The sequence below is a fragment of the Acanthopagrus latus genome, chromosome 22, assembly GCF_904848185.1.
Source record: "Acanthopagrus latus isolate v.2019 chromosome 22, fAcaLat1.1, whole genome shotgun sequence".
NCBI classification, from domain to species: domain Eukaryota; kingdom Metazoa; phylum Chordata; class Actinopteri; order Spariformes; family Sparidae; genus Acanthopagrus; species Acanthopagrus latus.
The window spans coordinates 19,250,099-19,269,867 of record NC_051060.1 but is presented as its reverse complement, the minus strand read 5'-3'; the positions used below and the strand labels follow the sequence as shown (position 1 = coordinate 19,269,867).

Genomic DNA, 19,769 nt, shown 5'->3' with positions numbered 1-19,769 from the left:
AACTGTTAGCCGTGTTTCTCTCAGATGAATCTGCTCCAGTGTAAAATATCACTGGAAAGCTCCTGCTGATTCCTCTTGACATTTTTCCAGACAAGCGGGGAAAACACGGCAGTCCTCTCTGGCAGAGATGCTGTTTTGACAACTCGCTGTGCCTTTCATAATCAGGAGCACATGGCTTCAAGAGTGACATTTTCTGTTCATGCCTTCACTCCGTCGAGGAGCAGGATTATTTTAGGTCTCACAAAACATGGCACTGAGAAATAAGCAAAAAAGCAACGTCTGCAAATATGGGTTATTAGCAAATCTGGGAATTTTTGATCTTATAACATCTGACAGGCTCTGAAAGGATTATGGAGCAACCAAAGAGAAACATGATTTGCAGAGGGGAAACCGATTCCAGGAAGGGGGGAACACCAGAGAGTTCAAATCTGTTTTTGAAGAACCACAGAGTTCCCAAAACAGGCGATAATACACACCAGGATGCCAGACAACAGATCCTCTGGAGGACTTCAAGCTTTCATCACCTTCCAGCCCGTTTGTGGGAATCAAAGCTCTCCTGTGACAACTCCATCTCTATTTCTGTTCTTTAATTGGGAGGTAGTTAAATCTTGCTGTATTTTGGGGTTTTAATTCCCTCAGTCCACTCCTCATGGGGAACATTAAGTGCTCTATGGCTTAAGTTCAATTAAATCTAAACAGTGTGGGTAACATGGTAATTGCAGTTTATACATATTTTTTTTTTACTCTATTCCATTATTTTGGCTTCATCCTGCAGTTTTAAAAGCTGCTATTGATGCTGTGATGACATGCCCCGAAGAGCAAAGTCATGCCTGACTGATTTAAATGGAACCAAATGAGGAGATATTTTGTTGCCATGGTCACACTGAGGTATGAGACGGTTCTGTGTATTTGATGTGCTGCGGTCGCCTCAGGACGAGCTCCGTTATCAACCTACTGTGGTGAATATTAATGCTTTGGCACAATCTGTGTGGCACCAGCACTGTAACTAATACTTATTTCAGTGTTGATTAACCTGCTCACCATTTTCTTGATTCATTGATTGGTTATTTTGTCTGAAAATTGGGAATAATGTCAATCAGTTATTCCCAAAGGCTAAAAGTGGTCCTGAAAGGTGTTGTTCTGTCCACCTTTGTAATATGTAAGAGTTGGCCATCTTTCGAATTCATAATAAAAACAAATATGAGGCAGAAAATCACTCGAGCAACTACTAACTGCTGCTAAATGTAGCTGCCATTAGCTGGTTAGCACAGTTAGCTGTGCAGCTAGCAGTCCACTGTAACTTCAGTCGATCTCTCTGCAACACATGCATAGATGTCATCATGTAAAAAACTTACATATTGCCCCTTTATAAAAAAGCTGGAATTTGGGAATTGTGACTTTTTGTCTTCAGGATGAATCAAACTGATTAATTGTTTATCAAATTAGCTGGCAATTAATCTAATAAATCTCTAAATAATAATTGCTAATGTGTTTTATTAGCCAAGTCGATGATGTTGTTTTGTGAAAAGTGTTTAAAGATCCCTCCAGACATGTTTTAAGATACAAACCAAAATCTGTTTTGAGTAGATGTTTTTGTTTAGAACCCGAACAATACTAATGACAACTCTAACCATAACTAACTAACAGTAATGGGGCCGATGCTGATACAGATGTTAAGTTGCGATATCGATACAACAGCTGATGGACACAATTTTTTGGGAATGATCCCTAAAATGTAGTTATCAAGCACTTGTGAAAAGGTATCTGTATAGCGGAGGGATATTTTACAGTACAACAATAAAGTTTAAACGAACAATAACAATAAAGTAACAGTACACCAGTTAACGGTTAACTTAAATCAGAATTTAATCATACAAAATCGCGTTTGGCATTTTTTCCTTCTTAAAAAAAATTACCTCATTAAAATAAATTGAAACTCACCGAAAAGTCAAGAATTTATGAATATACAAATACGAATCATTTTAAAAGTTAACCTCTGAGCACAAACTGTCTCCAGCCTCACTGAGCAGTCCATCATCAGTGTGTGTGCACGGGACTCTGCAGGTTTCTACGCCTCACTTGGCTCCCAGTTGTTGCACAGACGTACCTACAAGTCTTAAACTGAGATTCAAAGTGAGCACGGAGAAACTTTCCCAGTGTGTGAATGTGAAAACATCCTCTGCAGAGCGAAGCTCAAACATCCAAGTGAACACACGCAACACATTTATGAGTGCAGGGGGGCTTTAAAAGACAAACTACTGTAAGATTTAGCCAACTAATAGATGTAGAGATTGTGAGAAATCAAGTCAAAGAATCGTGTACATGCCAGCACTGTTCCAAATCTGTGAGGAGACGCTGTCAGATGTGATAACGGATCTGGAGGAGGGTCGTGAGGGGAGGCTGACACAGGAGAGGAGGCTGGGAGTGTGTGTGAAACAGAGGCGAGCCCACGGCAGCTCAGCACAAACGTGCGTTGGATCAGCGGTGCGACTATCATATGATGCTTTCTCCTCTGTTTGCATTCTTCATGGCATTCTGACGGCTTCAGTGATCTCATGGAATGCACATGGGAATTTTTTTTTTTTCTTCAAGAAAACACTTGGCTCGACCCTGCACTCGTCCGCTCTCTCTCTGCGTGGGCTCATTTGAATGAACTTTGTGGCGGAATCACAGGCTTGTTTTTGTGCATGTCATGGTGTTTGGGATGTGATGGCACGGCTGGATCAGCGCTGCACCGGAGGTGAGGGAAAATGCGGATACCGTTTTTGATCTGGATTCTGCAGCTTGTGAGTCTTACAGAAGGCCTGGACGACACAAAGGTTCTGCGATACAGACGTAAGTGTTGGAGCGTGACTTGTCGTTTCCACCTCTCTCACGCTCCTGGCAGACGTGGCTCATGTGAAGTGTGCATTATCTCTCCCCGCGTTTCCAGTGGAAGATAGAGCAGACAGACAAAACATGTGGAGACGATAAGTGCGTTCTCTCAGCTTTCAGGGAAGAATCTGGTCATAGATTCACTCCAGTTTTACCCGCTGAATTTGAAAGGTCTGTTCTCATCAAAGAAACTTTAAAACTGCAGACTGTAAAAGAGGCACACACACACACACACACACACACACACACACACACACACACACACACACACACACACACACACACCTTGTATCCCTGTATCTGCAGGTAGCTCCACTGCGAGCAGATCGTGCCCGGCCGGTTGTGCGACATGCTCGGCCCTCAACGGCTGCCTGTCCTGTAAACCTCGCCTCTTCTTCCACTTGGAGCTGGACGGGATGCGTCAGAGGGGCACCTGTCTGTCCTCCTGTCCCCGGGGCCACTACGGCACGCGCTCCCAGCACATCAGCACCTGCACCAGTAGGTACCACAGAGAGCTGGAGGGATGTTTAAGACTAAGTCTGTCTGATTCTGTTGATGAGACCTTACAGTGTTGGCAGATGTTTGGAGCTCTGTGTAAGGGTTTGGAATACATACAATTGATGATTTAAAGGAAAAGTTCACCCAAAAATGGAAATGAATGCTGCATTGTCGTTTGGCTGTGAAGCTCCAGAAATGTTTTCCAGACTACGAAACTTCAAACGACTCTCCATCGGCATGAGGGTGAGCATTTTTTCATTTTTGGGTGAGCCTTTCCTTTAAACCCCGAGAGTGCTGAAATAGTGAACAAGCATATAGTGTATCTGTGTAATTTCCTTTGACCTGCAGGGTGCAAGGAGGACTGCGCTTCCTGTTTCAGTGAAAACTTCTGCACACATTGTCATCCGGGTCACTTCCTGTTCCGGGGCAAGTGTGAAATCAGCTGTCCAAACGGGCTGACAGCGAACGCGGCGCTGAGAGAATGCACAGGTGAGACACCACACAGGACCCTCGTGCACAGTGTACCTGTGTCTTTGTGCATGTAAAACTGAAATGAGGTCTTCCTTTGACCAACAAGAGATGTCTGTGTCTGTGTCAGAGTGCTCCACAGGCTGTGAGGTGTGTGTGAGGAGGAACGTGTGTGTGAGGTGCAGAGCGGACCTGTACCATTTCCACGGACTGTGCCATCCCAGCTGCCCGAGGGGGTTTGAGCCTGATGTGCAGCTCATGCACTGCCTCCCCCAAGGTGAGACACATCCCCTTCCCTGTTATCACAAGTCTCAGGTCTTATTTGCATTTTCCCCGCTTGCTACCCGCGAATATCTCTCCCTCCTCAGTGCACTGTGAGGTCGGGGAGTGGACAGATTGGGGCCCGTGTGTTCGGAGAAGGAGCATGCGGGCCTACAGGAGGGGAGAGGAGACGCGTACCCGACGGGTCCTACAGTCCCCGAGTGCCAGCGGTGACCCCTGTCCACATGTGTCAGAGACCAGGAAGTGTGTCATCAAAAAGAGACCGAAGAGTCCAGTTAGGTTGTGATAAGTTATCTGTTTATATTACAGAGATATTCAACTTGTTATTGCACATTCTACAGTGTCTGGTAATTTAAAGACGTCCTCTAAAATAAAAACAGATTTGTCTCTGGAATCTAACAGGAATAGATAAAAGAAGTGGATTGATGTAACAAATGAATTTTTTTACATCAATAAATTCAGCTGCATCATTTGGCCTCGTCTGGACTTGGCTGGCTGAATCTGAAGCTGAATCTCAGTCATGTTCAAGATTGATGCCACTTGTCTCTTGTTTTATAACCTGACTGTTGTCGTCTTATTTGTAATTTAAAAAAAAATAGTTGAGAGAAACATATTTTTGTCATTAGCCTTTTATTTGAAAACTGGAAAAGAAAAACTGCTACGTGCTGTTCAGCCAACACTTACTCCATCCTCTTACCGCAGAAGACATTTCGATATATGAAACTAGGAAAAACACAGTTATAAATCATAAAATAAATGATGTCTGGATTTCCTTTTAGCTGCATTCGTCTCAGGGTCCCGATGTTTTGCGTGCTGACTCACTGCCATACAGTCATCGCTTCACATGACACACGACGGAACAGATCCATGATGTTATTAATAACACCGGTGCCATTCCAACTGTTAAAAGTCAAAATGTCTGCTGTGAAAAGCCACAATACATATGTAAAAAACATAAGAGAGCAAAAGTGTATAGTAAACAAATGATGAGGGCTGAAACAGTCTCAGTAAATATCAGAATTATATTACTATTAATATTCATCACGATTATTGTTATTATTATTATTATCATATGTTACAATGTCTGTCAACAACAGTAGAATTACAGTAGTATTGTTATTGAATTGATAAGAAAATGCACATGGCATGATAACCATCAGTTTTCATAGTACAATATACTACACAACCAAATGTCTCAAGAATGAGTGTGCACTCGTGTCAATCATGTCAAAACCTCCCTGTATAACACACTCAGAGTGCTGAAAATAAACAGCTATACCCAAATTTAATACAATCTTCATTTACAATAAAGACAGTGTATGAGGAAAAAAAATATACATGCCAAATATTATTCATCACAAATAAACAATCATCTATTGAAATTATTGGATGGACTCCAGTTTAGTTGTAGGCTAATTAAATGTCTGGGAATCTTGAAAACAAACATATGGAGAATTAAAAGCCCTCTGTCAAAGACTGTTGTTCAGTCTCATTAAAAAGAAATGTCAAAACTGACAAAATTGGAATGTTTAACATTGTAAAAAAAAATATATATATGTATAAAGTTTTGCTTTGATTTAAGTTTAAATAAAGTTGTTGTTTTTTAATTGACACTAATTTTTTGCTCGGTATTTTATGTGTTTATGATAAATATACACAAATAAAAAAGTCTGCTAAGGAAAAAGGCCAAGACCTGAAATATGAATAACACAATAAATGGGTGACACTTCTCTCCTCTGCTCATTGGTCACATCAGGAGTCGTACGTAGGTACGTAGAGTTGAGCGCACGTTACGTAACGTGCGTAGCTCCACTAGATCTACAGAACATCAACATCGGCCCTGGTGACGAGGTCAGGCCGATCCAGGCGCTCTGCAGTCGGCGGGGCTTGGCCGGAACAATGTCCCGACAATAACGCAGTCGTTACCTGGAGCACACAACTTTATTAACCAAATATAAATGCTGTTTTATAAACATCTCCACCTGCGCTTCTGCTGAGGACGCTACTAGAGGTATCCTAATGTTCAGGTGAGCAGCGTTACATTAATATAACCGTTGAAGATCCAGCGAGCACACTGACAGATAACATGCTAACTGCATATGCTACAGCAGCTGTCAAGTTAGCGTTAGCCTGGCGTTAGCAAAACCTAGGTCAACGATAGCTTGGCATTAACTTCAACGTTACAGTGCTACTTGTGGCACACGTGTGGCATCACTGTTAGATAATGTAAGATTTTTTTTTCATTTAGCAGAACTTGAATGTTAGCGCACGTTAGTGTAGCAGTAGCTAGTTGGTAGCTAGGTGGGGAGGGTAGCTAACGTTAGCTCTGCCAAACAGCAAGTTAAGAGGCCCTTGATGAAGAAGCAATGTCGTCCGGATGAGGTCATGGCCAGTTTTTTATCTATCAGAATTTAGCTGATGCAAGACTGTGTTTACATGAGGGCGTTTCCAAAACTATAAACAGTGCAGCGCCTGTCAAGTTGCAGCAGCACCAACCTGCATGTCTGTTATATTAGATTAATGTATATACAAGCTCCTGCTTTGTAATATTAATAAACGAGTCTTGTCAGGTGTGTTTGTGTGTGTTGTGACAGCTGTGCATCTCTCTGCAGTATGGCAGGCTCTGGAGAACTGGACTGTTCGCTGAATGCCCCGGCTCCCTCCAAGCTAATAGAGGAAGTAGGTGACCCCTGTTCTGCGGACACCTCCAGCTCCACCAGCACCCCGGAGTGTGCCATCTGCCTGCAGAGCTGCATCCACCCTGTACGTCTACCATGCTGCCACGTCTTCTGTTTCCTGTGTGTGAAAGGTGCCTCCTGGCACAGCAAGCGCTGTGCTCTCTGTCGGCAAGAAATCCCAGAGGACTTCCTGGAGCGGCCGGTTCTCCTTTCACCTGAAGAACTGAAAGCAGCAGCTGCAGGGGTGAGCCGCAGTATAGGGACCGGGGGCGTTTCCCGTGGAGACTTTGCCTGGTACTATGAGGGGCGCAACGGCTGGTGGCAGTATGATGAGAGGACCACCCGGGAGCTGGAGGAGGCTTTTTCCAAAGGCAGGAAGAGCACGGAGATGCTGATTGCGGGGTTCCTTTATGTGGCCGACCTGGAGAACATGGTGCAGTATCGACGGAATGAGCACGGCCGCAGGCGCAAGATAAAGCGTGATGTTGTTGATATCCCCAAGAAGGGAGTTGCAGGATTGAGGATAGATCCTGAACCTGAACCTGTCGCCATTCCTGCTTTACCAGTTGTCACCCCAGCTGCAACAGAGCGCGTCAGCTCAGCTGATGGATCGGACAATGCAGGCCAATCGCAGCCTTTAACCTTTGGGATTTTGGCGTCTCTTCCCCCCGTTAGACCTCCAACACTCCTGGGGCGGCATCTTCCGAGTCCCCTTTCTCCTTCACCTTCAACCCTGGAGGAGTCTCTCTCACAGCTCCTAATCAGCCAGCCACTGGGTGAAGAGGTGGATGGAGACGACGAGCTGCAGACATATGACTATGCATCCGGCAGCAGTGAGAGCGAGGAGGAACAGGAGCGAGAGAGAGCAGAAGCGATGCCACGCAGAAGACATAGGCATGGACCGCTAAGAGAGAGCCAGCCAACCAGAATGCCTCCAAGGGGCGGGCCCTCCAGCTCTACACTCAGTCTCCGCTCTCGTAGTCCTGATGGGCAGTGCACTGTGACGGAAGTGTGACGACCCTGGACAGTGGTTTCTGTTCTACTGATGACAAAACTTCAGCTTTTATCAGTTGGCAAAAAAGTTTACAAACCAGTATGCATCTTTGCCACAAAATGACAAAAACCTTTAATTTGTTGTTTCTTATTCCACTACATGTATTTCCCCATCGATCGTGTGCCAAATATGATCCTGATACACATTTAAATAATTATTTTTTCAACAGTTAAAGCTAGTCTCAGCCAGCAGTATACTTCCTGCAAGGGTAGTTTTGCTTTGCTCCCAGCAACAAGCTCTGTAGTGAAGCATAAGAAGTCTGGCAACTTCATGGTACGTGTTGTCTTTAAACCACCATCTGTCGCTGCCTTTACATCCCTTTTGTGACATAGCAATACAACCTCTTTGAAATGGAACACCTTATTCGTTCTGATCTTTTAGCTCATGGTAAACATATTTTTGTATGTTTGTTTTTTTCTCTCTCTCTTGGACTGATGGTCTAAAAATCAAGTTTAAATGTAGCACCTTATGTACCAGATCCAGAGGGGTTAAACTGGTTGATCTCTCCTGCTTTCCTGATGAGGTTTTTTTTTTAAGTTAATAAGTTTTAATCAGGATGTAATTAATTACTATTTAAAGTGGAGTTTGTGTGTGTATGTGTATGTTTAAGTGTATGAGGCGGGAGGAAGACTGCATTCCTTCTATTTTTGTGTAAAAGTCCTTTAATGATGCCGTGTGTTTGTGTTGTTGTCAGCGTTGTTGGGTGCTGAAAAGCTACTGGCAGAACCACTGGAAAGTATTAGGCTATGTATGCAGAGACACATTTGGATTTCTATTTCTTGTCATCGTATTCTCGATAGGACCACTATCAGAGCGCTGGCAGTGACATGTACTTGGACGAACTCGAGCTGTCCTCACATTTTTTTTTCCCTTTTAGGCTCCAGCTGCTTTTATTTTAACTGTCAACTTTTCACTGTTTGTGTCTTACAATCTGAACGGCCTGAAAAAAAGAAACTTCTGTCTGTGTGGTGTAGCCCCTGTGGTGTTCCTCAAATTATTAAAGGTGTTTCTCTCTAATTTAAAATCATATTTTTTGGCTGATGTTTATTTTCTGTGGTGGAGTAATACATGGTTGAATGCATTTCAGAATTATGGGAAGACTGTGGAAACAGAAGTGGCTCTTAACTAAAGGTCTGCAAGCAACGTGTGTCCTGATTTTAGGGTAAATGCAGTTTAGCTGAAGAGTCCACAGGATGGAGCTGTTGCACTTTACCCCTGAGGGCTCAACAGGCTGTAATGCAGTTCCAATGAGATAATTTTGTTTACACAGCGCATAATAATAACTGTGTTTAAAGCATAATTTTTGTTAATTTAAAGGAATTATTTGACATTTTCAAAAAAAAAACACTTATTCACTCTATTGATAGATGCAGATATCTGCATGAGAGCAAAATATTCAGTAAATTTCAAACCTTTTCTATCATACCTCTTATAAAAAACAAAAAAGTGAGTTGTTAATTCTTTTTAAAGTCCAAAACAGTAACAAAAACAAACGTAAAGGTACCACAATAGTTAAAAACACAAGTTCATCTTGGACAATTAACAGTGATTAAAGCCTATGTGAAATTGTGTGTTGTGCAATACTTTTCAAATAACCTGCGGCCCCTGATGCATCACAGATTGGTTTATTTGACTGTGATGTGTCCTGTTAACAACATAAGTGTCCAAGGGGCTTATTAAAGGTGAACTTCCCCTGAAAGTGTTTGTGAGAGACATGGAAACACCTCAAATATTCATGTTAAATCAAACTTTGTTTTGTGACCCCATTCTTGCAAAAACATTTTATCACATTAGTTTATTAGCATTAGTTTTATTGTTCAGTCTCGGCTGGTACATAAATCAAGGCTCAGTCCGATGTCTAATTTATTATCCTGTTAATATTAACTGACATGCTTTTGCAGTTTTACAAATAAACCAGTTCCATCCACTAAACTTATTTATCTTCTGACAACATGAGCAGCATTTTATCCTCAATCCTCTCCCATACAACAGTGGCTATTTTTAGAACCTTGTGGTTCTGGTCTTGTGTAACGCTGCTTGGAGGCGCCGGGGCCCTGTGACTGCCTGCTGCACAGTTACTGTGCTGATTTAAGTATTTTGGTTTCTGAACGTTCAGGTTTATTTCAGGTTTGTGTTCAGATGACAAAAAACTAAGAGCATTGCCACCGAGGCAGCTGAGCTGCAGCAACTGCCAACAGAAGAAAACCGCAGGCTCCGTGTGTGCAGTTGGAGTGTGACTTGAATTAGAAACATGGCTTAATGAGCCAAAGTTTGGCTGGTGTCCTTTCAGAGCGTCCATGTAACTGTGTGTACTCTAACTTCAATGAAGAGGGTGGTGACATGTGTAAATTGGTCATCAGCCCTGTTGGGACAGTGTAGATTTAATTCAAATGTATAAAGCATCCCATTATCAAAAGATAAATATTCTATAAATCAGTGGTAATGAAATCCAGCTTCTGTTTTGTTTTCCCTCAACATATAGTGTAAGTAACATCTTATTGTTTCCTTCATATTTTTTGTCTCTTTTCCACAGTCTGTCTGTGCAGCCTAGTTTATTCAGTGTTCAAGTCTGTGTGAAGCACGCTGCTACCCTTCAGGGCATCAGATGCTACAAGTAGCTGGTGAATCACAGAGTAAATTTCATTAAGACTCCATGGTGTAAACTCTCAGGTCCCACATGCTCCTGCCCAGGCCGACAAGAGAGGCTGTTGAACCTGTAACTTTCCAAAAATCATATTACGTTGTTTGTCTCTATGTCAAGAGACTGGATTGCTTCTAGACTTTCTACCTCCTTATGAATGATGATATTGACTGTATTGCAAGTGTTTGAACTGAGACATAACACACCCTACTTAATGCACACACACATACATGTATGTGGAAGACAGACATCTTTTAGTACTTTGAGCTCTCTCCTTGGCTGCATGAGCGAGGCGGACCACATACAGAGGCATGAGATAAAAGTTCAGTGGGTGCTTCCACTGTGACAGGCTGCTGGAACAACAGACACTGATGAATGTCTTTGTTTTGCAGGAGAGACTGACAGGCTGGAATGAGACCCAGAGTTCATGGAGAGGGAGCATGGTTACTAAGGTGACAGTGAGAATGATGATGATTTTTGGAATCAACCAACGCCTCCTTATAATAAAACCAGTCGATCACACACCAACTCAACAATCAGATGCCGGTTTGAAAGTTAGCTTTCAAGACACATTTCACCCTGAAGCAACAATGTCAACCTCATGTCGGCTCCAGAGGTAAAGTCAAGGGATGACCAGTTGGATGGGTTCATCCACTGGGAACCATGAACACCTGAACGCAATTTACAAACAAGTGCAAACCATACTGACTAGAACTGACATCTGAAAGAAGGAAAACACTTGGACTTAATACACAGGAGGTGAAACTAATCAGGGGAATCACAAAGCTAGGGAAAACAAGACAAACACAGGAAGTAAAACAGCATCAGTGAAACTTTCAAAATACAACTTGAAATGGCTGAACTTAAAACCCAAAAAGATAAAAGTAAGATGATTAAATTACTTGAAATTTAAAGCTTTTTTTTCACAAACTGTTCAAATATTTTTTGTGCGACAGTCAAAACGTCACATGCACTATCAAAGACTGATATTTGTCCAGTAAAGAGCTCAGCAGCAGTCCTGTATACATATACATTAAAAGCGTGGCACGTATAAAGGGGGGCATCGCTGTAACATGCAGCAATGCTGAGGGAGGGATTTACATATCATGGAAACAGAGACTGTATTTAGATTGGACATGTATAGAGCAGCATGTTAAAGGGGGACATATAGGGACATGAGACATGTGTGAAGGACAACAACAAGAGAAAGACCCCGAAACACGACGTTCACAAAGGAACATTGTGTCTGAGTTAAAAGGAGCGTGCGTGTCTCAGCATGCTTGGTAAGATGTCAGGGACTGCGTCTGGTCTGGGCACGCATCACATGATAGGGCCACAGACAGACCGACGGACAGACAGACGGGAGACAACACCACTATATGTTTTCAGACACATAGCTGCCCTTTAACTCCCTCATACGTGCTATCGTATCCTGGTCAAATGCCTCCTGTAGCCTTCCTCTTCACACTACAGGAAAAAAACACGCACTGTCTCTAATAATCCTTCCACAAATAGTCCCGTCATACCCACGTCTTTCGGCACGGCGAGGCCCACCGAAGAGCATTGTTGTTGTGCGGATTATTTATGACCTTGTTTTTGTGGAGCAAGGTCCACGGGTCATGTCTGTAAGGTGTTGTCGTTGCTGTCTAGGTATTGATGCAGCAGCTACCACGTTTTAAATGTTTTGGATGCAGCTGTGCATGTTGCGCCCGCACATGTATGTGCAGCGCCTCATCGTTATTTCTAACCATAATGCAGAGATTCGCAGACGGGGTATCTCACCCCTGCAGGAGCCAGGAATGACCTCACCCCTACTGTAACCATCATCGACCTCACACCATTAGAGCCTATCAAGTGACACGCCTCGCTAAGCCGGGTGCTACTGAACCATTTATAACAGCGGTCGCGTCATTACTATGATGACTTCTAAAATCATAAAGTTTATATCATGGGCATAATCCATTTCTAAACACGGCACCATACTGGCACACTATGCCTGCGCAGGACGTGGTTTGTGTACAATCATGTCAGCTATTTAAAGAAAGGCTGTGAACAGGTGAGATATGAAAGTGGGAAAGGAGGTCACTTTATTAGAGACACTGGAAGTTGAAAGTATTCTTCCGTGCTTGTATGGAAATGTTCTGCACATAAGAGCCTATTAATGTCAGACCTGTCAGAGCGCATTCATGCCGTAAACATGATTTTCCACTAAATGTGTGGAGAAGTGTCTCCTGGTGGGACTGAGGGACGTAAGCACAAAGCTGTACTGTTGACATCAGGCAGAATGAAGTCATTAAATGCTGCTTGCGACAAACAACAGTACATGTACAAACCCTGCATGGGAACACTTTACCTACAACACTTTACCTACACTGGGAAACAAAAGTAGAAATGACAGTGAATGCAAAGTGTTTCTATAATAAATTCCAGTTTATCTGCCTGAAATGTTACTTTCCGGGCAATCATAGTGATAATGTCATATATTAAATGCAATGAGATATTTATTTTGACTATAAGATTATCATTTTGGACCTCCTCCACTTCTCTGATATGGACTTCTTACAGGCCCACAGTGGGAGGATTCATGCAACTTTTTATGCTTCTATGGTAAAAATATAAAGCCAGGCTCAACAGTTACAGCTTACTTTAGCATGTCCTAGCTTGGCTTAGCTTAGCGCAAAAAGACAGGAAGCAGTCTGTCTCTATTCAGAGTCAACAAATCTGCCGACCGGCACCATATTTTGGTAATTAACACATTTTATCTTATCTTTTTGTCTTTCGTTAGCAAAAACAAACAAAAAAAACAAAACCATGGCATAACTTGCTACGCTATATGATTTACTGGTGTCACTGCTGGTTGCCTGGCAACCTTCTGACAAGAAGACTACAAGACAATCCACAACTTATTTCATGACAGGAATCGCTGGAGGTCAGGTATAAAGTAGATAAAATGTCAAGGTGCCAGCAGACTTTTAGGCCTCGCCTAGAGAAGACTAGACTTTTTAAAACTTTCCAACGGGACAGGCAAATTGTTTCCCCTTGTTAACAGTCTTTATGCTAAGCTAAGCTACTTTCCTGCTGGCTCTAGCTTCATTATTAGCACACAAACATACTGTGAGAGTGATACTGATTTTCTCATCCGACTCGAGAAATACGAAAAGAATGTAAACAAGCGTATATCCAACAGTATCGAACAATTTATTTAAAATCCAAAGAGCAACTGAAGGAACGAGCATTTAAAATGAGATGAGACTGAGTTATTTTGTTGTCAGGACCCCTGCAGCCTTCTGTGGTCTCATCTTTCGCTTTTCAGACAGAGAGTCAAGTCAACACTTTCTCTTGCTAATGCAGACAAACAAGAATATATATTAAGATACATCAATACTGCAGCTCCATCTTTTAAACGTCTGCACTGAAATATATGCCATAATTTTAGCATAAATCTGAGTACGACATCATATTGCAAAGGAATCATCCTTTGACCACATGATTGAAGAAATGAACTTGCAGAACTTTAATCTTCATGGAGTCAGGATCTTCTGTAGGGCTGTTGTTTTAGGTTGCATTAGTTTTAGCCAAGTGTACCATATAAACCGCAAAGTGGTAACTAAGCGCAGTGTGGAAGTGTGGACTGCCTTTATGATAAGTACCCTTATCAGAGTAATCATCACGCTCATCATCACCTTGAATCACCGCGGCTCAGCCGGTCACATCATCACCAGGTATTTCAGGATTTTTGTCAACTGCTCCCTCGTGCTCCACCGGAGTTTCCGTGTATTACGGGGCGAAGACGTGACAGTCCTCCATTAGCTCTGGGTCTCATTCCAGCCTGTCAGTCGCTCCCGCAGAGCAAAGACACCCAAAGAAAGATCTGCGTCTGTTGTTCCCCCTGAGGCGGACACAGTGAATGCAACCTGCAATCTCCAGCTTCAATTTCACTTTTATCTTCTAGCTTTTGTATCTGGTCTGCCTCATTCTTGTCCAGCCAAAGGAAAGACCCATGCACATGAACATGAACATGAACATCTGGATTTACTGTAGTGATCATTATCGGGTCAAAATCTTATCCAATACTTTGGATTATGACTGAAAACCTGTCAAACTAAGGACAGCTAATTAGCAAATGTTAGCATACTTAAACTACGCTAAACTTAGATGTTGTTGTTGGTGTCCCCCCTCAAAAAACGGTTTTATTTCTACTGGACCAGTAAACAACAAAACCTGATTTATTTCAACCAAGTGTTTCCTGGGTGGGATTCTTACTGGTTGTTTTTTTGCTTTGGATGATAGCCAGGGATGCTAACAGTAGCCATGTTGCTAATGCTGTGTTTGTGTCAGTGGTGCCAAGCGCAAAATCACAGGAAAATGTTTGTGTTTAGTATACATACTAATGTTTATTAAGTATACTTTTATAAACATCTCTGTGCTAAACTACAGCATGTTAACATTGTTACATTTTAGCATACTAATGTTAGCATTTAGCTAATGTGCACACGGCCTCACAGAGCTGCTCAGGTGGCTGCAGACTCTTATAGTTGTCAATGATCTGTATTTCCCTGTGCTTTGTGTGTGTGTGTGTGTGTGTGAGAACATGTTTGCATGGGACGCAGGCCAGACGTCGTGCCACGCAGTCGCTCCCAGCAGACTACTTCACTGAAACCAAATTAAAATTGATCATTCGTCACACGATAAATAGACCACCAGTAGTCACCTCTGCCGGGCAACACCAGCTAATCCCACGAGAGCACCCCGCTCTTGTTTTGAAAGGCGAGCCCACCGGGTTGTCTTTCAAAGTGGAGATATTCGGGCCCCATTCTATTTTAATGGAGGGGTCTGAAATTCTCAAGAACCCTTTAGGGTCCTCCCGGCTGTCCTTGATGGTCCCACCTCTCGTACTGCGACACTCATCAAGAGGCATTTGAGATGGCCGTCTCGGTGGACGGACGCAGACGCAGTGACAGTTGGGACATGTGGACGAAGATAGAGCGAGCAGGACCGTGACACTAGCTGCGGTCCAACAGAAGGGACGTTTTGTACTTTGCTGATAAAGTGGGTGAAAATGGAAGTGTAGACTGGTGGGATTTAAAAGTACACCTCTGGTCTAACAGGGTTGACCCTTCAATTCATAACTTAAGCCGTCAACACTCCCAGTAGACGGACGACAGCGTAGAAATCCACGATACAGGTGCTCAAGAGGCCTAGCCCAGAAACTGTTGCAGCTATGTACATTTGACGAAGGTCTAACTTTATTTGATCTCATTTAATAGTTTTAAAATCTCATGTAGTATTAAAAAAAGGGATGTTTCTTGTATCGTATTGTACTTGTAAGTCTTATTCCAGTACAAGTAAAGATTGTGTTAAAATGGTACTTTGGTAGATGTTTGATATAACGTGTATTTAAGTATTTTAAGTCGTTTTCTGGCAATAAATGTACTAAATGTATCAAAAGTAAAAGTAATTAAAACATCAATTATATGTATCTACAAACTGTACTTGACTTGGCGCTGACGATGTCGTCATTGGTGTTAGCGACCTAATTATCAGATCTGATCGGTTCTCACAGTCAGCACATTTCCACAATCAGTGTTTTGTTTAGTTGGGTTTTTTCCAAATTCGATTGATGATAAAATAACTTAGCAAGTAACTAAACTTGTCAAATAAATATAGTGGAGTAAAATGTGTGGTTGCCACTAAACGTGGTGCAGTGGACGTATAAAGGAGCATAAAACTGAAATATTCAAGCACACATATGTTGTACTTGACAGGTACAGTACTTGAGTAAATGTACTTAGTTACACTCCGTCACCGGCATCATAGTTTTGTCCTTAGAAAGGACATTTAACACCAAAACATCATAACAGGCTGCAGAACCGGTTTCTGTCTCCCCTGGGTCGTTCGCTTGTGAAACCGGGCCCTCACATGTCGTTTGGTGCAGGTGGATGCCGCTGAGGGAACTTCCTTTGAGAGTGGCAGAAAAATGCAAACACTGTAGAACTTGAAAGTACGCTAAAACGCACGCTGCGTGAGCCATGCAAACATCTTTAGACTATTAAGTTTTTTACAAGACAAAGCGCCTTGCATAACGCAGAGAGATGGACCAGAGAACCTTGTTAAACAGCTGTAAAACAGCTCAGTTTTCGGGTCGTCCGGCCCCTCTTTACGTTTATCCTCTGGAACAGGGTGGTCCTGTCACTCTGCCGGTCGCATTTTTTGTGACACACACGCATTACAAGTGGCAGTTAACCATCTATTTTGAGTGTGTTTGCAGCAGCAACTGACACATGCTGGGGATTTCAGCGAGGACCCCTGTGAGCAGCTCAAGTGAATGAGAGGCTTGTCATGAGTGGAGATGCGGCGCAGGGAGGGCAGAGGGCACGGGACAGGGGACAGGGGACAGGTGACAGGTGGACGTGGGCGAGAAAGAGGCCGGAAGGAACGTGAGATTCACACGTGCCTCAGACGGCCTCGAAGACGTTATGTCAGCCACCGGGGGCTCATTCAGACACTTGTAACACTCATAATCACGCATGTACGGCGATAAATGGAGCTCGTCTGCATGAATATAGTCCTCTGAGTCTGTCTAGCAACTAGATGCAGACAGCACGTCTCTGTCATCCTGAGAGCTGAACAGACCCAGCTGTGGCCTAAATGTTTCACATCCAATATCATATAGAGAGGTTGTTGTCACACTAATGCATTAGTATTGAAAAAGGATACTCAATATATCTTTCAATACCACGGAAACAAGAGAAAAAAAGTCCTGGAAACACAAAACAAGATGGTTTTTGTTTATTCCCCCCCCCCCCTCCATTGAACACATCAATGCATTTTAAATAATGTTGATATCTGTTTTTATATTATTTTCATGAGTTGAAAACTTCCGTTGCATAATCCCAAATACAACAATGTTCAAACCTAGAGAAATCTGACTTCGACTGTGAACCTTTTATCTGCCATGTCGGATGGATCCTGATCAGATACGGTGGTTAAAGGAACAATATGTGGTTGTGAAGAATAATAAGAGTAAGAGTAATATTTACTGTTTTAATGAGGTGATAATACAAACTCAGAAAGTGAATAAACAAGCTGCTCTCAGAGGAAAATAAGGTTCCCACAACACTGTTTGAAGCCAGCAGGGTGGCAGGGTCCGCCACATATAAACAAAGTAAAACAGTATGAAAGCTTTCCTTTAAGATCAGTTTGTTTATTCAGTTTTTTCAGTCGTGCTGTCTCCTGCACTTACACACGGAGCTGATATTAAATACAAATCAACAGTTTGTTTCCTGTAAAGGACAAATGAACTATTACTGTTTGAACAGCGAGAGGGATTGATTTAAATGTTGAACATGTCGTTCACTGCTTCATGTCTTTGCTGACATCACAGGACATAAATGTACATGGGTGTCCTCATGTGTCCGGGATCGTCGTGCGCTAACACACACATGCATGCACAAACACACGCACACACGCACACATATACTCATGTAGTAACTCATTCAGAAGGGCAGATCAGCACCCCTGCCATGATCAAAGACATGAGAACAGATCAGCCTGTACTCAGATGTCATAAATGAGACATCATCGGTACAGCTGGCGCTGCATCTCGAACGTGTTCGGAGGATTACTGTAAATCAGGTGCAACCTGCACATGAAATCTTATCATCGGAGCTGCATCATCCGGCAGAGACACTCCTAGAAGTCGTCCATGCCGTGATGCAGAGCTAGTTTTTTAGTGGGTGCTTCCTCCTCCGGGTGTCTGAGTGGGTGTCATAACTCTGTCTGCTGACGTCAGGGGAGCCATGGCTACAGTTCAGCTGTCTGCTCTTGTGTTCCCTTCTCTTTCTCTCGCTGTCATCTGTCTGTTTCATCTCTCATGAATAGCCCGTCCAGAGGAGAACATGCTGTGCCAAGCTCCGCCATGATGTGTCCGTCTGCACAGCTGTGTGTCCTCAGTCAGGGAAGCAGGGGGGGAAAAAAGGAATACACAAAAGATCACTTGTAGGTTTTATGCTGCGGATCTCCTGCTGGACTGTTCACGCAGGCAGCTTAGTGAGGGGGGCCTGAGGAGAAGAGAGTGATGGCCAGCAGGAAGCCTTGTTAAAATACCCTCTTGCAGCCCAAGTAGGTGCAAACCTGCAAGATGGGGTCTCATTTACACACAAGCAAACTGAGAGGTGAGGCAGGAAGAGGGAAGATGAGGGGGAGGGGGAAAAAGGCTTTTGTAGGGAAGAAGAAAGGTAATAAAATGAAATCAAAAATCATTATTTAAATGAAAACATGCAGAGAATTGAGTAATTAATCGAGCCGAAAAGAGGACAAAGCTCTATCCTTAAGAGAGCTAACTGAACCCCCAATTTGTCATCATTTGATCAGCATTACGTGCTTGATGTTTCATTGGCAGGCAGAAATAGCGATGGGCGAGATGAAAGAAAGCGAGCTAGGGAGACAGAGAGAGGAACCAACGCCCCCCTCCCTCCCCACTCTTTTTTTATACCCCCCCAAAGACAGCGGGCTAAGATTTCTGGCACCAAAACACACGTCACGCTTGCTATTTCCGTCTGAGGTGCCACATAGCACCGAGAGGTTGGGTGACAGGGCTGAGGCATCATGGGGCCAAAGGACTTCCGTACATCCAACCCAGCCTTTACATGACATTTCACACTCCGGCCACCTCTGCTGGAGGAGAGTGTGTACATGAATGTGCGGCATAGCATGTGTACAGAAAAAAAACGTATACTCCGCAAGGAAAAAAAACGCAAGATGTGTGTTCTTGTATAATTTTAAGTGTGCATGTGTGAAACTGAGAGTGTTTCCTCATCTTCCCACCGGGTGGGAGGTGTCAGGGAAGTCTTATGAGGGCGAGAAAGACACAGAACGAAAGCTGATCCCCGATGCTACAGGATCACTATCCTGGATATCCTGCTAACGATGGCTAACGCAGCGGCTTTTGTGCAGCATTAATGCGCTTTATTGTGACAAATGATTTAAAAAGCATGATCAAATCCACATATATAGATCTAAAAATCTGTTGTGTTTTAGTCCTCCTGCAGTTCCTTAGTTATGTTCTAACCAGTCGATGTGTTGAAGTCGGTGGACAGTTAGCTCGTTTGCAGCGGCGACTTGAGCTGCTGTTGCACTGGCATGCAGGGAGCTGCTGGTGTCAGATATCCAGGCTTGACATGCAGTAAATCATCATTGCCCTGTTTTACGAGCCACCGTTAACGGAACAATATGACGCAACGCTGCGAAAGAAAGAAAGAGACAAGAGTCTGTA

The 19,769-nt window shown here is 43.1% G+C and overlaps 2 protein-coding genes across 3 annotated transcripts; both read left to right on the top strand.

Annotated features, from left to right (window-relative positions):
- Window positions 1–1,670: 1,670 nt before the first annotated feature.
- LOC119012238 (R-spondin-3-like) lies at window positions 1,671–5,729 on the top strand. 2 transcript variants are annotated; one of them, XM_037085862.1, is made up of 5 exons: window positions 1,671–2,835; window positions 3,181–3,372; window positions 3,721–3,861; window positions 3,971–4,117; window positions 4,209–5,729. In XM_037085862.1, the coding sequence occupies exons 1-5, from the start codon at window positions 2,751–2,753 to the stop codon at window positions 4,406–4,408; spliced, it is 765 nt and encodes a 254-aa protein (XP_036941757.1). In that variant the 5' UTR covers window positions 1,671–2,750; the 3' UTR covers window positions 4,409–5,729. The 2 variants fall into 2 exon arrangements, with proteins under 2 accessions (XP_036941757.1, XP_036941758.1); XM_037085863.1 differs by having other exon boundaries at window positions 1,674–2,740.
- Window positions 5,730–5,936: 207 nt separating this feature from the next.
- On the top strand, window positions 5,937–8,883 carry LOC119012237 (E3 ubiquitin-protein ligase rnf146-like). Its single transcript, XM_037085861.1, has 2 exons — window positions 5,937–6,149; window positions 6,735–8,883. Exons 1-2 carry the CDS (start codon window positions 6,142–6,144, stop codon window positions 7,813–7,815), a joined length of 1,089 nt encoding a protein of 362 aa, XP_036941756.1. The 5' UTR covers window positions 5,937–6,141; the 3' UTR covers window positions 7,816–8,883.
- Window positions 8,884–19,769: the final 10,886 nt, after the last annotated feature.